Source organism: Castor canadensis, chromosome 5 (genome assembly GCF_047511655.1).
Source record: "Castor canadensis chromosome 5, mCasCan1.hap1v2, whole genome shotgun sequence".
Classification (NCBI taxonomy): Eukaryota; Metazoa; Chordata; class Mammalia; order Rodentia; family Castoridae; genus Castor; species Castor canadensis.
Window position 1 is genome coordinate 134,255,456 of NC_133390.1, and position 18,418 is coordinate 134,273,873.

General features: G+C 38.7%; 2 protein-coding genes across 4 annotated transcripts in view; one reads left to right on the forward strand and one right to left on the reverse strand.

Moving 5' to 3' along the window:
* The window catches only part of Napb (NSF attachment protein beta), a 37,098-nt gene extending 19,516 nt beyond the window's left edge, over window positions 1-17,582 (forward strand). For both annotated transcript variants that reach the window (XM_020181881.2, XM_020181882.2), the window contains 6 exons: window positions 4,360-4,415; window positions 4,615-4,699; window positions 11,019-11,123; window positions 12,921-12,989; window positions 13,496-13,546; window positions 14,544-17,582. In XM_020181881.2, coding sequence (XP_020037470.1) covers window positions 4,360-4,415; window positions 4,615-4,699; window positions 11,019-11,123; window positions 12,921-12,989; window positions 13,496-13,546; window positions 14,544-14,654 — 477 coding nt within the window. In that variant the 3' untranslated portion in view covers window positions 14,655-17,582. The remainder of the gene's footprint in view (window positions 1-4,359; window positions 4,416-4,614; window positions 4,700-11,018; window positions 11,124-12,920; window positions 12,990-13,495; window positions 13,547-14,543) is intronic.
* LOC109697968 (prohibitin 1-like) lies at window positions 11,123-12,176 on the reverse strand. 2 transcript variants are annotated; one of them, XM_074074221.1, is made up of 2 exons: window positions 11,597-12,176; window positions 11,123-11,270 (listed from the first exon to the last, which is right to left on the reverse strand). In XM_074074221.1, the coding sequence occupies exons 1-2, from the start codon at window positions 12,174-12,176 to the stop codon at window positions 11,176-11,178; spliced, it is 675 nt and encodes a 224-aa protein (XP_073930322.1). In that variant the 3' UTR covers window positions 11,123-11,175. The 2 variants fall into 2 exon arrangements, with proteins under 2 accessions (XP_073930322.1, XP_073930321.1); XM_074074220.1 differs by lacking the exon at window positions 11,123-11,270 and having other exon boundaries at window positions 11,358-12,176.
* Window positions 17,583-18,418: the final 836 nt, after the last annotated feature.

Consider the following 18,418-nt stretch of genomic DNA (forward strand, 5'->3'; position numbering starts at 1 on the left):
TTCTCCTCCCTCAGCCTCCCTTGTGTTAGGATTGCAAATATGTACCATCATACCCAGCTGCCTCAGGACCTTTGTGCTGGCCATTCTCTCTGCCTGCCAAATTCTTTGTCTCATGTATAAGTAGCTAACTCTTCACATCCTTCAAGCCCACATGGGTAACCTCCCTGTGTCCTTTTATCATCTATTCCATAAAGTCTATCATAGCCACCCACTTAAAATATTATCTTCAGCCCTTCAAGAATATTTGCCCAGGACCAGCACCTCCTTGCCTCACCCTGTTTTGTTTTGTTTTGCAGCACAAGTGTTGCCATTCAGCATACATTTTGATACACTCTGTCATCATTATTGGTATTTGTCCCTTGTCCTCTACTATACTTGATGCCCATGTTAGCAGACAGATTTGCTTCTGCTTTTCTGATGGATGCCAAGGACCCAGAACATAGTAGGCCCTAATCAAATAATTCTTGAGTAAGAAAACCACGTCCCTATCCGTGGCATAGCATATGGCTCAGGGAAGCATATCTGAAGCGTTACTTAAGTTGGAGTGGCATGGTTAACATGAAGGGCGAGGTCCTTCTTACTTCATGCTTACCGTACCTTTTGGTTATTCAGCACAAAATTTGCTTATGGTTGCTACATACATTCACCACTCCTCACCCCCATTATCATTCTTTTCTGAGGAAACTGATCTTGGTCAAATCAGGACCACCCCATGCAGTGACGTGTGCATGTGAACCTTCTCTCTAGAAGGTTATCTGTGATCCTAGAAGAAGGTAATGGAGTCTGGACCTGAACCCTCAGTTGTCCTTGATGTGGGATAGTGATAGGACAGAAGGGAGACAGATTGTTATGGCTGGGGTCTTTATTTAGTCAGAGTGTCTGGTATAGGCACAGTATCTTCATTGAGGTTGAGTGAGCTTTATGGAGGACAAGCACTATGTAGACATCTTCCTGGGTTACTTTCCTAGTCTGGGGCAATCAGAAGAGAACTCTGGGTCCAGAGCCCACAGTGTTGTGCCATTTTTGCCACCAGGGCATAGTGTCAGGCAGCTACTTCACATGGCTCTACACAAGATTGATAGTGGATAAAATGATCTGTAGCACAATCTTTTTCCCTTTGATTTGTCATGGTAACTTCTCAAACCATTATCTCCTGTGTTTCTGCTATTCTGTGAATTGGCCTGTAAGTGGCACCTTTTTCACTGTGGTATGTTCTGGAGTAGTGGGACATGTCTGTAAGAAATATCAGCTCTCTGGAGGTAGAGACAGGAGGACTGGAAATTCAAGGCCAGTCTGGCTATACAGGGAGACCTTGTCTCAAAAGACACACACACGCACACGCGCACACACACACACACGCACAGTTACTTTCCCTGTTGGACTAACAATATTGTGGTCAGTAGTATGTAACTACATACTCAGTTTATGTTTGAAAAATTTATTACCACAAGGTACCTTATATCTGGTTTGTTACAAATAGGTTATTCCATTTTAATACTACCCAATGTTTATTCTCTTATTCTTTCACAGATTGTAGCTATTGGGCAGTGAAGTGTGACATTTCATAAACTCACATTATTTCTTTTAACTTCAAGAGGTAAAACACTGAACCTGACAATAAACCGGTCCTTTAGGTGATGTAGTAAATGACCCAGAACAGCTATAACTTGTTTTTGTTTTCAGCTCTTGAAGAATCTTATTTAATACTATTTGTTACAGCATAGGATAGGTGAATATGGCAGATTCATGTTAGGTCCTGATTCGGGGATATTTATTCTAAAAGAATTGGTCCCATTTTAAGGCTCCTTAAGGCTGTTTCTCCTACACAGTGGACTCTTACACTTGAAATTGTTAGAAACAGCAACTGAGTTTTAGCATGTAAGGGCTTGCTTGTGCCTGGTAAATTTCATTCCATGTTAAGATTCCACACTGGATGTATGGCCACTGTTTTCTCTGAAACTTCTCTGATAAAGCAGTGGATATGCTTTCCTTTCATGTAGAATTTTTCAAAACTTGTGAAAACCATGGATTAGATGATTGGTTTGATTAGCATTGTTAAAAAAAACAAAGTTTCTTACTATATATGTAGTATGTTACAGCTCTAACATTTTGCTAAACCAATACCATTACTTAAATCAAATTGTCAACATTTGGCCATTTTCCCTCTTCCAAGACACTGTGGTGGGGTTCTATATGGCTCAATTCAACCTATTTGTGGAGTTCGGGTAAAAACTAGGAAAGTTAAGTAGCTACATCCGCCCCAGGAAGAGATTTTATAATTTGATACTCTTTACAGAAAGATTTGGTTATGTTTTTCATACCTTACTCCTTGTATTACAATGAAAAACAGTGTTAAATACTTTTAGAGAATGGAATGATGTTTTTGGTGGGGGCTGGGGGTGTTGAGAGTGCTGGGATTAAAACCAGGGCCTTGTGCATACTAAGTACACACTCTACCACTTAACTACACCCCTGGCCCCAAGAAGGTTTTTCTTGATTAATCATAAATTTACTGAAAAACTGTTTCCTGGCATTCCAAATTAATCAAAATATTGGCAATAGTTCAATGGAGGCTTTCATTTGTGATGCCTTTTGTGTTTAATTTACTTAGCATTTATTTACTGAGCACCTACCATATGCTAGGCAGCATAGTATGCTCAGGGATGTGATGATGAACAATTTTCCTGGGATGTGCCCTCACAGAGCCTTTTGTTCAGTGGGAGAAGATGCACTTTCATCAGGTAATCCCATATGTATATATGTGACAGCTCTGAGAAGAGTTCCAAAGAATATATTCTGCCCAGTGCTTTCTATATGTGGCTTTATATTTGCAAAGCAAGAGGTTTGCATACCTTTGCTTTTATACCTATGCTTTAAATTTAAAAATTTTCCATCTTAATACTTTTCATGATTACCTTAATCATAGTCTAGTAGTCCACTGCATTTAACCACTTAAATTGTTTCTAGTTTTTCTCCCATTATAACACTGAGAAAATGTTTGAGGAGCATTATTAGTTAGGGTAGAATAAGTGTACCCAAACATTCATTAAAACATAATAGAAATGTCTATTTTTATAAAGCTCTTAAGGAGGAAGTTGTAGGAGTGTTTTGCAGCCCAGAGACTAGGGTAGTATTGGCTCTTCCACCTTTATTCTGTGACTTCATAGGTGGCTCTGCTCTGATGGTAATTACCAATACCATCTATAGGAAGGTGGGGGTCTGGGAGCCTTAGGAGCCAGGTCTTCTTGCTTCTGATCCACTCCTTGTGCCAGGTAAAAAGACCTAACTAGTATTTTAACATAGTTCCCAAATTTGTTTTTATTTGTTTTCTTATTCCTGTGCCTAGCAGCTTTAATCTGCTTTCTGTATGCTGGCCATTGTCCTGTTGCTTGGCTTCACTGAGTCTCCTGCTACAACATGACAAGAGCTTCTAGCTTTCTGGCCTGCATCCTCTGTTTTCTTTCCACTTTGCTGGTAATTAGGTGTCGCACATTTTAGATGGAAGTCAACACCTTCATAAAGATCAGACATGGTATTAGTGAGAGTAGACATTACTACTATAGTAAATTGTAGACTTCAAACTCAACAAGGCTTCATTATCTCTCCAAAATAACAATCCACTGTAGCTGTTGTAGGGTTGGCAGTTTGGATACACAAGGATTAGGATACATTCTGCCCCTTGGAGTTATTTAGGAAGTAAGCTGACAGGAGTTCTGCTATCTTCCATCTGTGACTTGTAATACCACACTAGACTTGGTCATTGCCATTATAGGCAAAGACCTAGAAAAGGATGCAAAGTAAGATGTATGTCCCAAGACTAGAAATAGCTCACAGTATGTCTGTTTGCATTCCATCAGAGAGAACTTGCTATATGGCTATCTTAACCACAGTGAAGGCTGGGAAAATAGTGTAGTTTGCTGTGAGGTAGGGAGAGAACAGATTTTGGTGACTAGCAAGCATTCTGCCACCAGGAGGCTTCTAGAAGTGTATGCTTTCTTGTATTCCTCAAAGAAAATGGGCCAAACTGAAATATTTCCCACTGGAATAGGTTTGAGTTTTAGATAAAATACCTATGCAAATGTAGATGTTTTTGATTTTTGGTGGTACTGGGAATTGAACTGAAGGCCTCATGCTTGCTTGGCAAGAGTTCTATCACTTGAGTCACACCCTAGTCTTCTTGCTTCTTTTTAATTTGTTTTTTAGATACAGGCTTTTGCCTCAGCCAGGCTTGGACTGTGATCCTTCTACCTCCACCTCCCAGGTAGCTGGGATTACAGGTGCCACTGTCTCTGGCTGCAAATGTTTTTAAATTCAGCTTTTCAAAAGAATTGTTATTGAGTGAAATTCATGTCTTTTCAGGCTATTGCACATTATGAACAATCTGCTGATTACTACAAAGGAGAAGAATCTAACAGGCAAGTATTATTTTTTTTGTTTTTCAACAGGCAAGTATTATTTTTCTTAAAATTAGTAAATGGGTTTTATTATGTGTGATAAAAGATAAATCATCTTCATTTACACTCTCTTTGTACCAAATGCACGTGTGTGGGACCCATGTGCACAAATCTTTTTATTTTTCCTTTGGGTTGTTACTTACACTCTTCTTGATTGCAGCTCAGCTAACAAGTGTCTGCTGAAGGTGGCAGCCTATGCTGCACAGCTGGAGCAGTACCAGAAAGCCATTGAGATCTATGAGCAGGTGAGAACACTGTTGTCTTTTTGGATATAAGTCAATCTGGATCTTTTTTTAACATTCCATGTTTTAATTTTTCTTTTTATTGAGAGATAATTCACACATCATATAATACATCCTTTTAATGAATAACCTGGGTATTTCTTAGTATATTCACAAGTTTGTGTAACCATCACCACAACCTAATTGTAGAACATTTCCGTCACTCCCAAAAGAAGCCCAGTACCCTGTTTCCCTCTCCTCCCAGTCCCTGGGAAACACAGTCTGCTCTCTGTCCCTCTGGATTTGCCTGTTCCTGAACCTTTAATGTATGTAGAGTCACATGTGTCCTCTTGTTATTTAAATAAAGGTTTGCTAATTATTATTATTATTATTATTATTATTGGCAATTCAGTAGTTTTCTCTTTCTATGGTTTTTGTTTTTATTGATTTTTGTCTTCTTTTTGCTTTCTTTGGATTTATATTTTTCCTCTTTTTCCCCCTGAGCATTTGAGGTGGACATTTATTTAGCTTACTGATTTTCCTCTTTGTTATGTATGCACTTCTAATGATTTTAGTTATCTTTTCAGCACTTCCTTGAGTGTGTATTTTTACTTTAATTCAGTTCATTATATGTATGCTTTCCCTTGAGACTTTGTTGACTTATGGGTCATTTAGAAGTGTTTTAATTTCTGAGTTTGGGAGATTTTCATGTACTCTTTCTCTTGCTGATTTGTTTGATTCCATTGTGGCTAGAGAACATACTTTGTAAGATTTCCATTCTTATAAATTTGTCGAAGGTTGTTTTATGACCTAGAATATGGTCTGTGTTGGCACATACTAAGTGTTGATTAGGTCCTGTTGGTTGGTGGACTAATAGATTCCATATACTTGCTGATTTTCTTGTTAGTTGTACCCATTGTTGAGAGCTTTGTGTTGATGTCTCCAGCTGTCATTGTGGATTTACCCATCTTTCCATTCCTTTCATTTTACCTATCTTTGCTTGGTACACATGCAGCTCTGGATTGCTGTTTTTCTTAATAAATTGACCCTTTTATTATTATATAATGTTCTTTGGTCTTTGGCAGTTTTGTTTGCTTTGAAGTCTCCTTTCTCTACTTTATTTCCTCTTCTATTTTCTTTTGATTAATATTTATGTATCTTTTGCCTGCCTGCGTCATTATAGTTGAAGTTAATAATTGTGTTTTTTTATAGTTGGATCGCTTTTTAAAATCTCCTCTGCCAATCTTTCTTTTAGCTATTTTAGATTACATATACATAAAATAGATTATAGGGACCGGACTGTCCCTAGGGCACTGGGACAGGACTTAAGCATTGTAAAAGCATTACTAAATACTGTTAGAGAACTGTTGCTGATAAGCCTTGGTTGTAAGTGCCCTTTTGAAAGTTTGTTTTTCCTTTAGGTATATTGAGATATTGGAAGCTAGGGAAATTTAACTCCTTATTCAACAACTGTTAGGCTTTTCCCAGGCCTGGGCTGCCTGGAACTCCCAGCCAGGCAGCAATACTGCCTTCATGCCAGCACCTAAAACACCACTATGGGTCCAGAAGCCACTGCCCCAGCAAACAACTTAGATAGGATTTTTTTGCTACCAGAAGATTCAGAACTATTGATGACCCTGCAGCCATTTCCACTCAGGCCAGAGGGGAGAGCACTTCATGGTGGCCCAGCAACAGACCTGTGACTGGGACGGTCTTATATTGCATGAGGGGTTGCCATGACTGGTGACAGGGACTGTGCCATGATTGGTGCAAATACAATCCATTTGCATGAAAGGACTGCCATGATTGTTACAAACACTCTTGTCACAACCTCTTTTGGCCATATAACAGGCTGCTCAGCTCACCACCTGATGACACCCTCTGTCTGACATTAGCTGGATTGTCTGGTCCCAGCCCAAGACCCAAGAGAGCTATACACTTTGACCCTTCACTGACCTCCAAGACCTAGAACTCTGGGCCTTGCCTTAGCTGTCAAAGGCCTCAGGCTCACTGACAGTGCCCATTGTCATTCGTTGCCTAGGCTTGCAACTTTCCCCACACCCAGGACCCAAAATAATTGAAGGAGCTTCTTGTCTCCCCACAATTTCAATCTAGGTAGAGCAGAAGGACCCCAGCCAGCTAGTTTGTGACCCATTTATTGTAATCATTGATATGTTAGGGCTTACTTTGTTTCTCTAGTTTTTCTCTTTCCTTCTTCCTTGTGGATTACTTGGCTTTCTGTAATGGTTTTGAATATATTTGAATAGTGTTTTTTTAATGGTTGCTTTCAGGACAATATATTTACATAATTTGTCACAGGCTAGTAGTGTTACCATTTTTATCAGTTGCAGTGAAATATAGAAATCTTCATTCATTTTATGTTCCCTTATTCTCTCCCTTTAATATATAATTATGTTAAATATTTCCTTATGCATACATTTAGAACCACATCTGTTGGTATTAGAAATTTTTGCTTTATTTTGGTTTGTAGGGCTCGAGGTGGCACAAAGCCAAGAGTTCAAACTCTAGTCCCACCCAAAAAAAAAAATCATATTTTGGTTTCTATGTTCTTTCTTTTCTCCTGTTCCAGGATTCCTTCTTTTCTTGTTTCCCTTCTATGTAAAGAACATACTTTTTCCATTCTTTTAGGCTTTTTTATCTGGGAGCATCATGATTTCCCCTTCATTCATAAAGCGTTTTCCTAAAGTATAAGACTGTGTTGATAGTTTTTTTCTTTCAGTTTGCAAATGTGCAGTCTATGGCCTCCACAGTTTCTGATAAGAACTGTACTGTCACTCAGATTTTCCCATGTCTGTTGGTGTTATTTTCTCAGCTTTTCAAATTTTTTTTTCTTCAGGTTCTAAAAGTTTAATTATAATGTGACTCCGATACATGTCTTTGGTTTTGTCCTGTTTAGGTTTCATTACTTAAATCTGTAGGTTTATGTTTCTTGCCAAATTTCTCCAAGTACTTTTTATAGTCATTTCTCTTTCTCCTCCCTTTCAAGAACTCATACAACATGAATGCTATACCTTGTCTTAGTTCCCTAGGTCCGTGATGCTCTGCTCATTTTTTTTTCAGTCTTCTCTGTTTTTCAATTAGCATAATTTCTATTCTCAAGCCATGCAATTCACAGATTCCTTCCTCTGTCTCATCCTTTCTGCTGATGAGAACAACCAGTTTAACTATGTTAGTTACTGCTGTAGTTTGTGTGTGTGTGGCAGGAGGGTGTTCTTGTAACTGTATGTTTCTTTGTTGATTGATGGTTTTTTTGTTGTTTCAGTGCTAGGAATAAACCCATGGTGGGCCTTGGACATTCAAGGAAAATGCTGTACCATTGAGAAACATCCCAGCCCTGATGGTTTTTTTTTATTAGTTTCAAACATTTTTGTAATTGCTCATTGAAACATTTTTGTGAAGACTCCTTTAAAAGTCTTGGTGTGATAATTCTAACATTTCTGTCATCTGGAAATTGTCTATTGTCTCTTTGTTTTTAGCTTTAGATCTTTCTATGTTTTTTGGTATTACATGTGATTTTCACTCCGAAAAGCCATTTTCACATGTGAGGAGGTTGGATCTTATTTAAGCCTTCTCCCAGCTGGCCTTCTTTGATGCTTCTTTGCCTGGGGAAGGTGGGGAGTATGTGTGCTGGTGGGCGCATGTAGTTCAGGTTCAGGCTCCCCACTAGACCAACATTAATATTTAAGGAGACCCTCATTACTACTGGGCAGGGGTGGATAGCATCTCCATTCAGTACTCGGTATTCACCAACACTATGTCGGGGTGGTGGTTGTTACCATTTGGTTATGGTGGAAGTCTTTACCCCTGCTAGACCTCTTCTGACACCATGCTAGCTGGAAGATGGAAAGGTGCCTTGATCTAGCCTTTCTGTGGTATTTGGCTGGAATAGAGCTGTTACTGTCTAAACAATGTCTCTTTTAACTAATCCTATGGTCAGAGAGAGCAGGCCTTTGCCTGGTCTCTTTTGGTCTGTGTCTACTGGCATTTCAGTGTTACTGGTTATTCAGTTCCATATCAGGGATATAGGAAGGAAAAAGAAAACCTAGAAGACCCACCACTGTTTTCCCTTGTTTCTCAAGTCCCTAACTGATAAGTCCTTTTCTGTCTACATTTCAGATACTTGTTTTATATAAAATGATAAGAGATTTTAGTTGTACTTTCCAGGAAAAATAGGGGAAGGGGTATCTTCTCCACCTTGCTAGAAGCAGAGGCCTTTGGAGTAATTTTTAACAGGTTGCCACTTCAAGTGTTTAATTAGTCTTATCTAGCAATATTCTACTGTTTGTTATTAGGTTAAAAGTATATACTCCAAGGTGGGAGATATAATTTGGTTCCTAGAGTGCTTGCTTAACAAACGCAAACTATACTACAGAGCCATAACAATACAAGCAGCATGGTATTGGCACAAAAACAAACAGGAAGACCAATGGCACAGAATAGAAGATCCAGACATAAACTCACACATCTATAGCCAACTGATCTTCTACAAAGGAGCCCAAACACACGATTAAGATAAGACAGCCTCTTCAACAAATGCTCCTGGGAAAACTGGATATCCACATGTAGAAGACAGAAACTAGATCCCTGTCTTTCACCCTCTACTAAAATCAACTCAAAGTAGATCAAAGACCCTAATAAAAGGCCTGAATCTTTGAAATAACTCAAGGAAGCAGTAGGAAATACACTGGAACAGATAGGTTTATGGAACAACTTCCTAAACAGAACTCAGCATCTAAGAGAAACAGTGAACAAATGGGACTGCATCAAACTTAAGATCTTCTGCACCGCTAAGGAAACAGTCACCAGACTCAAGAGACAGTCCACAGAATGGGAGAAAATCTTTGCCAGCTACTCATCCGACAAGGGACTAATATCCAGAATCTACAAGAAACTCAAAAAAATCAGCCCCCAAAGAATCAACACCCCAATGAAGGAGTGGGCACAAGAATTAAACAGGGCATTCTCAAATGAAGAGGTACAAATGACCAGTAAATACATGAAGGATTATTCAGCTTCCCTGTTAAAAAGAGATGCAAGTTAAAACAACAATTAGATTTCATCTCACCCCAGTTAGAATGATCATAATCAAGGGTAATAACAACAACAAATGCTGGCGAGGATGTGGTGAAACAGGAACCCTTATACACTGTTGGTGGGAATGCAGATTAGTACAACCACTATGGAAAGCAGTGTGGAGATCCTCAAAAAACTAAAGATAGAACTGCCATATGATACTGCTCCTTGGCATCTACCCAAAGGAATGTTAATACCGGATACAGTAGAGACACCTATACATTGATGTTCATCACAGCTACTCACAGTAGCCAAGCTTTGAAAACAACCCAGATGCCCTACAGCTGATGAATGGATCAAGAAAATGTGGTATATACACACAATGGAGTATTACTTAGCCATAAGGAATAATGACATGGGGTTTGAACATATTTGGATGCAATATTGGAGAATATCATGTTAAGTGAAGTAAGCCAGAATCAGAAACACAAAAGCCACTTGTTTTCTCTCATACATGGAAGATAGATTCACAGATAAACATGTACACAAAACAAGCATGATCATATACAAACTCAGATGGAGAATATGTTTGTAACAGTGGAACTATTCTATGGAACTCAGGGAAAGGAAAAGAGAATGATAGAGCATCAGTAATATCACATAATATAAGATTTGAAGGAAGAGGATGTAAGTGTGTGTATTGAATTCTGTTGAAAAATGGGGGGTAGGAGGTAAAGGGGTAAGGGAGAGTAATGGAAGGGGTCGAACAGACCAAAGTAAAGTATACCCACAGTGGGCATACATTGAGACATCCCTTTGTACATCAACTTAAATATTAATAACAAAAACCAGGACTGTAAAATAGAGAGAGTGGTCAGTGTACTAGTGGGAAGGGGGAGGGTGAAGGAAGGAGATTAAGGTGATGGTATATGGTACATGGACTTTATATACCTATATGAAACAGACCTAAGAATCCTCTTGTAATTGTTTTAATTGGGGTGTGAAAGGGATTAAGGGGGAGATATGATGGGGCCAGTGTAAACAATGTACAATATAAGTCTCATCGGAATTGTCACTATGACTCCCCCCCCATAATGAATATATCCTAATAAAAAATGTATTAAAAAAAAAAAGAAAGGTCCTGGGTTCAATTTTCATCATCACCAAAAAATAATAATAATAATATATTCTATAACTAAACTTACATAAAATACTAATAAGTGCTTTTTAAAGGGTAACAGATGAAATTAATAGGGAATTATTATTTTGCCTAATATATGTTAAATTTAATTCTGCTTTCTGTGCCTAGGTTGGGGCAAACACTATGGATAATCCTTTATTGAAGTACAGTGCAAAGGATTACTTCTTTAAAGCAGCCCTCTGTCACTTCATAGTAGATGAATTAAATGCCAAGGTAAGGAGTCCTGTGCCTGTTTTCTCATACACTTTACCTTTGAGAAGAGGCCTCATGAATATGTGCTCATTTTTTTTGAGATACGAAGTGGTTTTAATTTTATTTCCTTCATTTTAATTCGATCATAAAATTTCACAGTGATTTTTTGGGGGGGATGGGAGCAGAAGGAAAAGAGTCTCAGAATCATGAGGGCTGTGGTCCATTTGGCTCAAGGAAGTGCAAGGAGGATAGGCCTCACCGGGGTGGCTGGAGGAGTACAGATTGCCCTGGTGGCAGGTAGGTGATGTTCTGAGAGCGTGAGAGCTGGTAAGCAATGTCTTCAGCAGCTTCCAGCTTGCATAGCTCAATCAGGCCATCACCTGCACTGGCCAGTGAGTTGGCAATCAGCCTAGCTGCCTTGGAGTCACCCTCAGCAGAGATGATGGCCACTTTCTTCTGCTGCTCAGCCTTTTCCACCAGAAATCTGGCGCTCTCTGCCTCCTGCTGAGCCACCTGCTTGGCTTCCACCATTTCCGTGAACTCCTTCTCAAAGGTCAGATGTGTCAGGGACACATCATCCAGGATGATCCCAAAGTTTGCCGCTCGTTCCGTAAGGTCATCTCTCACTTGCCTGGAGACCAGCTCTCTCTGGGTGATCAGTTCTCCAGCATCAAAGTGAGCCACCACTGACTTGAGGATCTCTGTGGTGACGGACGGCAATGCACGCTTATCATAGTCCTGTCCGATGCTGGTAAAGATCCAAGGAAGCTGGCTAGCAACAGGCCGGAAGAGAATGCACAGTGTGATGTTGACCTTCTGCAAATTTTTGCTACCAGTGATGACTGGCACATTATATGGTCGAGAGCGGCAATCAAAAATAATTGGTTTCTGTACCCAAGGTATAAGAAAGTGGGTCCCTTCTCCTTCCACGAAGTCCTGTACTCCACGGAATTGGTCAAAGATGACAGCTCTGTGCCCAGCATCCACGTTATATAAGGCAGAGTTCATCATGCCTCCTGTGATGGCTAAAACCAGCCCAAACTTGCCAATGGACTCAAACACTTTGGCAGCCATGTTTTCTTCTGTTGAATCCACTCACACCTCCTACAGGAAATCCCCAGTCTCAAGTACTCCTTGATGTCATTTCATATGGGTGTTAATAACAAGAATTGCAAGACTAAATTGCGTATATTAAAAATAATTCTTCTGTGATGTGTCCCAGTTGGAATGTTAGCAGCTGCAAAGCTGTTCTCTTAAAGTTTTCGTTCAGTAGTTGTTTTAAAGCTATTAGGGGACAATAGTATAGTATTGTCTTTTTTTTTTAATCTCATAAATGAAGCTAGAATGAGGATGGAAGAAGCTGCAAAGCCAAACGAAAGCTGGAAGACAAGGATCTGGGCAGCCTTGGTATTGGCTGTTTCTAGAATTGGAAGTCACAAAGAGAAAAGTGTTCTAGAATCCTTCTAACCCTAAGCAATAATCTAAATGTGATTTATTTGCATTCAGAGTTGAGGAAGAGCTTCTCCATTTTATGTATTAATGCAGACACATGGCAGTAAGGTTTTAAGAAGTAGATTTCATTCACAGTGCCTGTCTCCAGCAGCCTAACATTAAAAACAAATCAGTTTAGAAATTTATTCCTAACTGAAATTGAATATTCAAAATAAATAAGTTTCCTGTGTTGATTCTGATGTTGAGTTTAACAGCATATTTCTTAAATACTTAAATGGAATGGAGGTAAATCTTACTGAATAGAAAGTTGAAAAATGTTTCCTTGTTCAGTAAGGCTAACATTTATTAGCTGTTTTTCTCCCTCAGCTTGCTCTTGAGAAATATGAGGAAATGTTTCCAGCATTTACTGATTCAAGAGAATGTAAATTACTGAAAGTAAGTAACAATAGAACTTTAAGGAAGAAATCCTTTGCTCTCTGGTACAGCACCTAACTAGAACTGGTTATACTGTGAAGTTTTAATCAATGAGTCTGCTAACAGATGGGATTCGGTACTTTGTTACTTTGTCATTATAGGTGTTCAGATGCCAAGGGGGTAAGGGCCATAAGCATTGTGTTCTGAAACAGGCAGTTCAGAAATACGAGCACCAAAGCTAGATCCTTGACTTAGGTAATTTTGTTGTTGTTGTTTTTTGTTTTTGTTTGGGAGGGGTGGTATTGGGTTTAAACTCAGAGCCTTGTACTTGCTAGGCAGGTGGTCTACCATTTACCATGCCCCTACCCCTGAAAAGTAATTCTTATATTTGAGTATTTCCCAGTTTTTTGGGATATATAGCAACATAAGTTAATATGATACTAGGCTATTTCTGTATTTTAAAGTATCCATTCAGAAATAGGACTTTTCAAAATAAAATATTTTTTCATTTTTTTTAATGCTGTCAGAAACTTCTAGAAGCTCATGAAGAACAGAACAGTGAAGCTTACACTGAAGCAGTAAGTTAGACCTTCTGGGATGTGGTACATATTTTAGAGGTTTAAGTTACAGAATCTTCTTTGCCTTTTGTATAAATTCTGAGCATTTATTTGTGATTCTGGCATATCTCGTTTGTATTTTCCAAAGGTCATGTTTTATATGTGTCACAAATCAGACAGTTCCATTAATCAGTACCCCTGCTGAAATTCCACTTGTATTCCGCCCTTTTTCTTGACTTATGCTCAAAACTAATTTAGCTGTGAGGCCACTTCAAAAGCAAATAACATGTACTGCTTTTTTTTTGTATCATTGTTTTCTTTTGAAAACAATATCCATTATTTAGTGTAGACTAGGATTAGTGAAATACTGTTTAGAGTATAAAAATGAAGTAGTGAAATTTGTTATATTCATGGGATAAAATAAAGAGGATTTTTTTCCTTCATGTTTGTCTTTTTTCTCTTTTCTCATCCTTTGCTATCTTGTGTTCAGAGAAACTTATCAGAAGCATTCTGTAATGTGTTCATTACAGTCCTGAAGCAAAAGTAGGAGGGAATATTTTCTTATTTAACTTAGCTCGTTCATCCTATTTTAATTTTTCTTTTCTCCGTTCATCAGAATGCTTACCCCCCTCCTGATTCTTTGATCATCTTTTTCTATAGCCAGCAAATTTTAATTTTTCCATATTCCTTTCTTATTCTTATACTGTGTTGAGTTTCTTCTGTCACATTGAAGGTACCTTTTTAGTTTTAAATGGCTGTTTTGAATTTTTGCCTTACATAGACTGAACATACAAAGCAATAGTAAAAACACAGGAACTTGCCACTGCTAACACCAAATCAGTAAGAGAATAATGAAAAATTAAGCAGTTTTTAATGAGGAAAATTACAAACTAGAATGAATAATTTCTAATCTAAGAAGTTGGATTATTGCTATAAAATACTTTAAACAGCTTGGGTCACTGTTTTTGTTTAAATACATTTCCGAGGAATAATTCTTGTTCCTCTTTTCTTAAACTAGGTGAAGGAATTTGACTCAATATCACGCTTGGATCAGTGGCTGACCACCATGTTGCTTCGTATCAAAAAGTCCATCCAAGAGGATGGAGAAGGAGATGGAGACCTAAAATGAAATGTTTGTATCTTTGTAGCATGCAGCTAACTTCTCTTTAGTTTTGTCACAGGGCCACGAGATCTTTATGGGATGCTTAATTTTGTTGCACATGAGCCACATGACCTGTGTATTGTTTCAACATGCTTTGTCTGTGTCACTGTGAAACAGTTGAATAGGAGGCTTATCATGCTTATCAGAGTCCCCAGAGTTTTCTGAGAAGTATTTCTGAATCTTACTCCTATTCTTTTGATATTTACAGAGCCCCTGTTTAATGTTGCCATTTTTTTTAATGTTCTTTTCCTTAAACGCTAGTTCTCAACCCAGTTGTTTTCAGAGATGCTTTGCAGACTCTGCGTTGGCATCTGGATGTATTCTTTAAATGGGTGTGTTTAGGGTGGTTATTAGGAATGAATTTATAACCACTAGATATTGTTTATTTTTGTTCTTCTGTGATTATTTTAATAGTTCTAGTGATAACTTTCTTTGCTTTTTGTATTGCTCCCTATGTTCATGTGTGCATGGCAAAATTGAGAGCAGTTGGTATTTGTCAGAATCACTTGCATTGTGCAGAAAAGGAGCTTCTAGCAATACCTGCTTCTTGCATGGATTACTGTCAAGGTCAATTTCATTGATTTGTGCCTACACACACACACACACACACACGCACAACACTTACCACACTCACACTCACACATAGGACCTGCACAAAACAGAATTTTTCCTTTCCCTAGAAAGTTTCCACTTTCAGTTGGGGTGGAAATCCTTTTATATTTACGTGATAATATTGTAACTGGAACATCCTGTTCTTCATTTTCATGTTTAGATACTCCCCAAATTGTGTTCTATGCCACAGTCATGCAGATTTTGGTGAGGACTAGATGGATGGTCCCAGTGGAAGCTTGAGAATGTGTGTGATTAGCTTCATATGTTGAATATGGTAGATTAGGTAGGGTCAGTGTGGCACAGTCATTCCCACCTTGCATCTGAGGGAATTTGGTTTTTCTCTTAGCTGATAGAGTTTTGTTAGTTGGTGTGTTTGGACTCTGTCCTGTTTACTTGGTTTACATAAAAACGTGAATGTTCTTTCAGTTTGAGAGCTTGATCCTTCCTATTAGTTTGTATTTGCTGAAACTACTATACTGCAGATGTGGTCTTATTTCCTGCGTCTCCTATGTTTGGGCGTGAAATGATTTATGTTTGAGATGCATTGTTGCTGGACATAACTTGCAGTCCTTCCTAAATTGTGCAGCTATCATTAGTGACAGATAATGAAGCTTCATGTCATTTCAGGTAGTAAGTAGCACTAGAATTGTGTTTACATTTTTGGATGGCCCTAGACTGGGATTGGTAGAATACTATCAGGCAGAAGTGAAATAGCTGTGCCCAGACTAAGAGCTGAGGGAGGAGTTTTTGAGGACTGGTGAGAAAGCCAGGTCCATCTGGAATAAAAGAGATGGTAGCAGGAGATAAAGTTGAAAAGGGCTCCCTGAGGGTGGATGGTAGAGATCTGCGTCAGGTGCTGTAAGGACTTACTGGTCCAGTCAAGGTGGTGACGGTGGTGCACAAAGATTCCTGGAGAAGCAGGAAACTCAGTGATGTCAGGGTGTCTTGTGGTGGTAGAGGGAATATGCCCTGGAATCTGATGCGGATTCCTTTTGCCTTCAAAGTTCTGGGATTCTTTAATGAAAGCCAGTGGTCACTGAAGGTAAAATTTGGAATGGAGCGCAATTGGTCCTTCCTCATGAAATTAGAATATCTAAAAAAATGAGCAGAGAAAAGTGGGTTCTTACTGCCATACTTAATATATTCCCTAACCAGCCATGGGCACATTTGTAAAAATGAGGCATGGGGAATGGTTCTGTTGCTTAAGGCCTCCAATTCTAAGTTGGTTCCGTATAAGAACATTTGAACAATTGCCAGCCATTGTGCTGGGTTACCACTAGTTCACAGAGTTTGTTTCCACTTGTTAAGATAATCTTCTGGTCTGACCATTTAAGGTAAAAAACTGCATGGTGTCTTTTAGGGTAATTCTTTTTACTTTTCATCATGATCCCCTAACAGACTCCTGTTTGAAGAAGAGGTGTAGGTTTAAAAAAAAAAAAAAGTGTTTTTGTCATTTTGCCTTGTCACTTAGTTGCTTGCCCATATTAAAATAAACATTTGGATCAGTGCTTGGGTTAAGAATTTGTTTTTGTCCCAGAACTCAGGAGGCTGAGGCAGGAGGATTATCAGTTCAAGGCCAATTCAAAAGAAATTAACTTTTGTTTTTAATACTTCACATGAAAAGAATAAAAATTATTGTGGCAAGAGCAGACCTGCTGAAGATAAAAGTAGATTGAGAAAAAAGCCCAGACAACAGTGCACAGACTCACCTCCTTCATGTGCCCCACAAATGCAGGGCAGTGCCATGTGTCCAAATGCGTAGGAGTTAAACTTTCAAGATTTGTAGTATGTTATTTATGAAAAAAATACAATGGCCATTTATGTTATAGTTCTTCTACTTTAGCAAATCTGTGGTTAGTCCATAATTGAAGTCAGTTAAATTTTCTTACAGGAAAGCTTTGCTTTTTGTGGCAACATTTTTATAGCTTGTGTGAATTCCTTTTTTAATGATTTGAAAACAGTATTTTTGCACAGTTGTGACCATGTGTGGTGGTATCACTATAACCAAAGTATATGCACCAGCCTTTGTGCATTTGTTTCCTCTGGTGTTGTGCATTTAAACGTCCTAATGCCAGCCTTTGTGACTATGTCTGGAGGATCTGGCAGCACAGCATGCCCTGTGACCAGTAGCAGGCTTCCTGCCTTGTCAAATCCCGAGTTGCTCTCTGGCAGGAAAATACATAATGAAAACTAACCATGTAACAATAAATCTACCTTAGCAGAAAGAATATGTTGGTTTTCTGTGAACTTGTACAGTAAATAAAGTGGAAATTATGAATAATATTTTGAGTAGTCTTTCCCAGTTAAATTGGCACATATAAAAAGCAGCTTCCTTTCTTTGAGGTTATTCCCATGAAATTTAACCATTAATATTCTTTAGGCTTTTTGCACCTCAGTCACTTGATGGGACTTTGGAGCACTGCAATGGTTTTGCAGGCTTTGGTTTGGAAGGAAACCCTGGTTGTCCTCTGATGTAAGACAGTGTGTATGGTAACTGCTGACCATATGTTCTCATTAGGAATCCTTTGGGTTCTGCAAAGTTGATGGAGGAGTGGCTACTGGATGACTGGTTGAGTTATAGATGTGAGAAATCCCAAAGCCTAACACTCCCTTCTGAGAAAGGAAGAGGTGTTAGGTAGTAATAGACATTCATTTTAATCTTAAAGGTAACTGCGGAGACAGTCAATGCCCCTATGGGAGTGTCAAGCTCACTGACCACTAGGCCCTGAAGTTGTAGGGAGAGAACATTCATGGGGTCCTATCATCTTGTCAGAGAGCTTTGATTTCCCATGCAAATGCAAATTCATGTAAAAGCAGATTTTTAAAAAATGAATGGTCAAAATAATGTATGCACATATGAATAAATGAATAAAAATAAATAAATAAATGGTAGAACAGACCATACCAATCTAGAGATTCTGAGAAACTGTTGACCATTAAAGGTCTAATTACTGAGATATCTTTTCTCAGAGTCAGCTTCCTAGCAAAAGGCTATCAAAGCCTAGGGTACCACAGTGGATGGCCCTCAGTCCTGTCTACTCCTGTCCAGTTGCATGTGAACAAAGGCCCTTTGCATGAGTGCCCTCTCCTAACTGCAATGATAGTATTTCCAAGTGCAA

What these genes read in the sequence shown, in the direction of transcription:
- LOC109697968 (XM_074074220.1), bottom strand. Translation starts at nt 12,176, where the DNA reads ATGGCTGCCAAAGTGTTTGAGTCCATTGGCAAGTTTGGGCTGGTTTTA.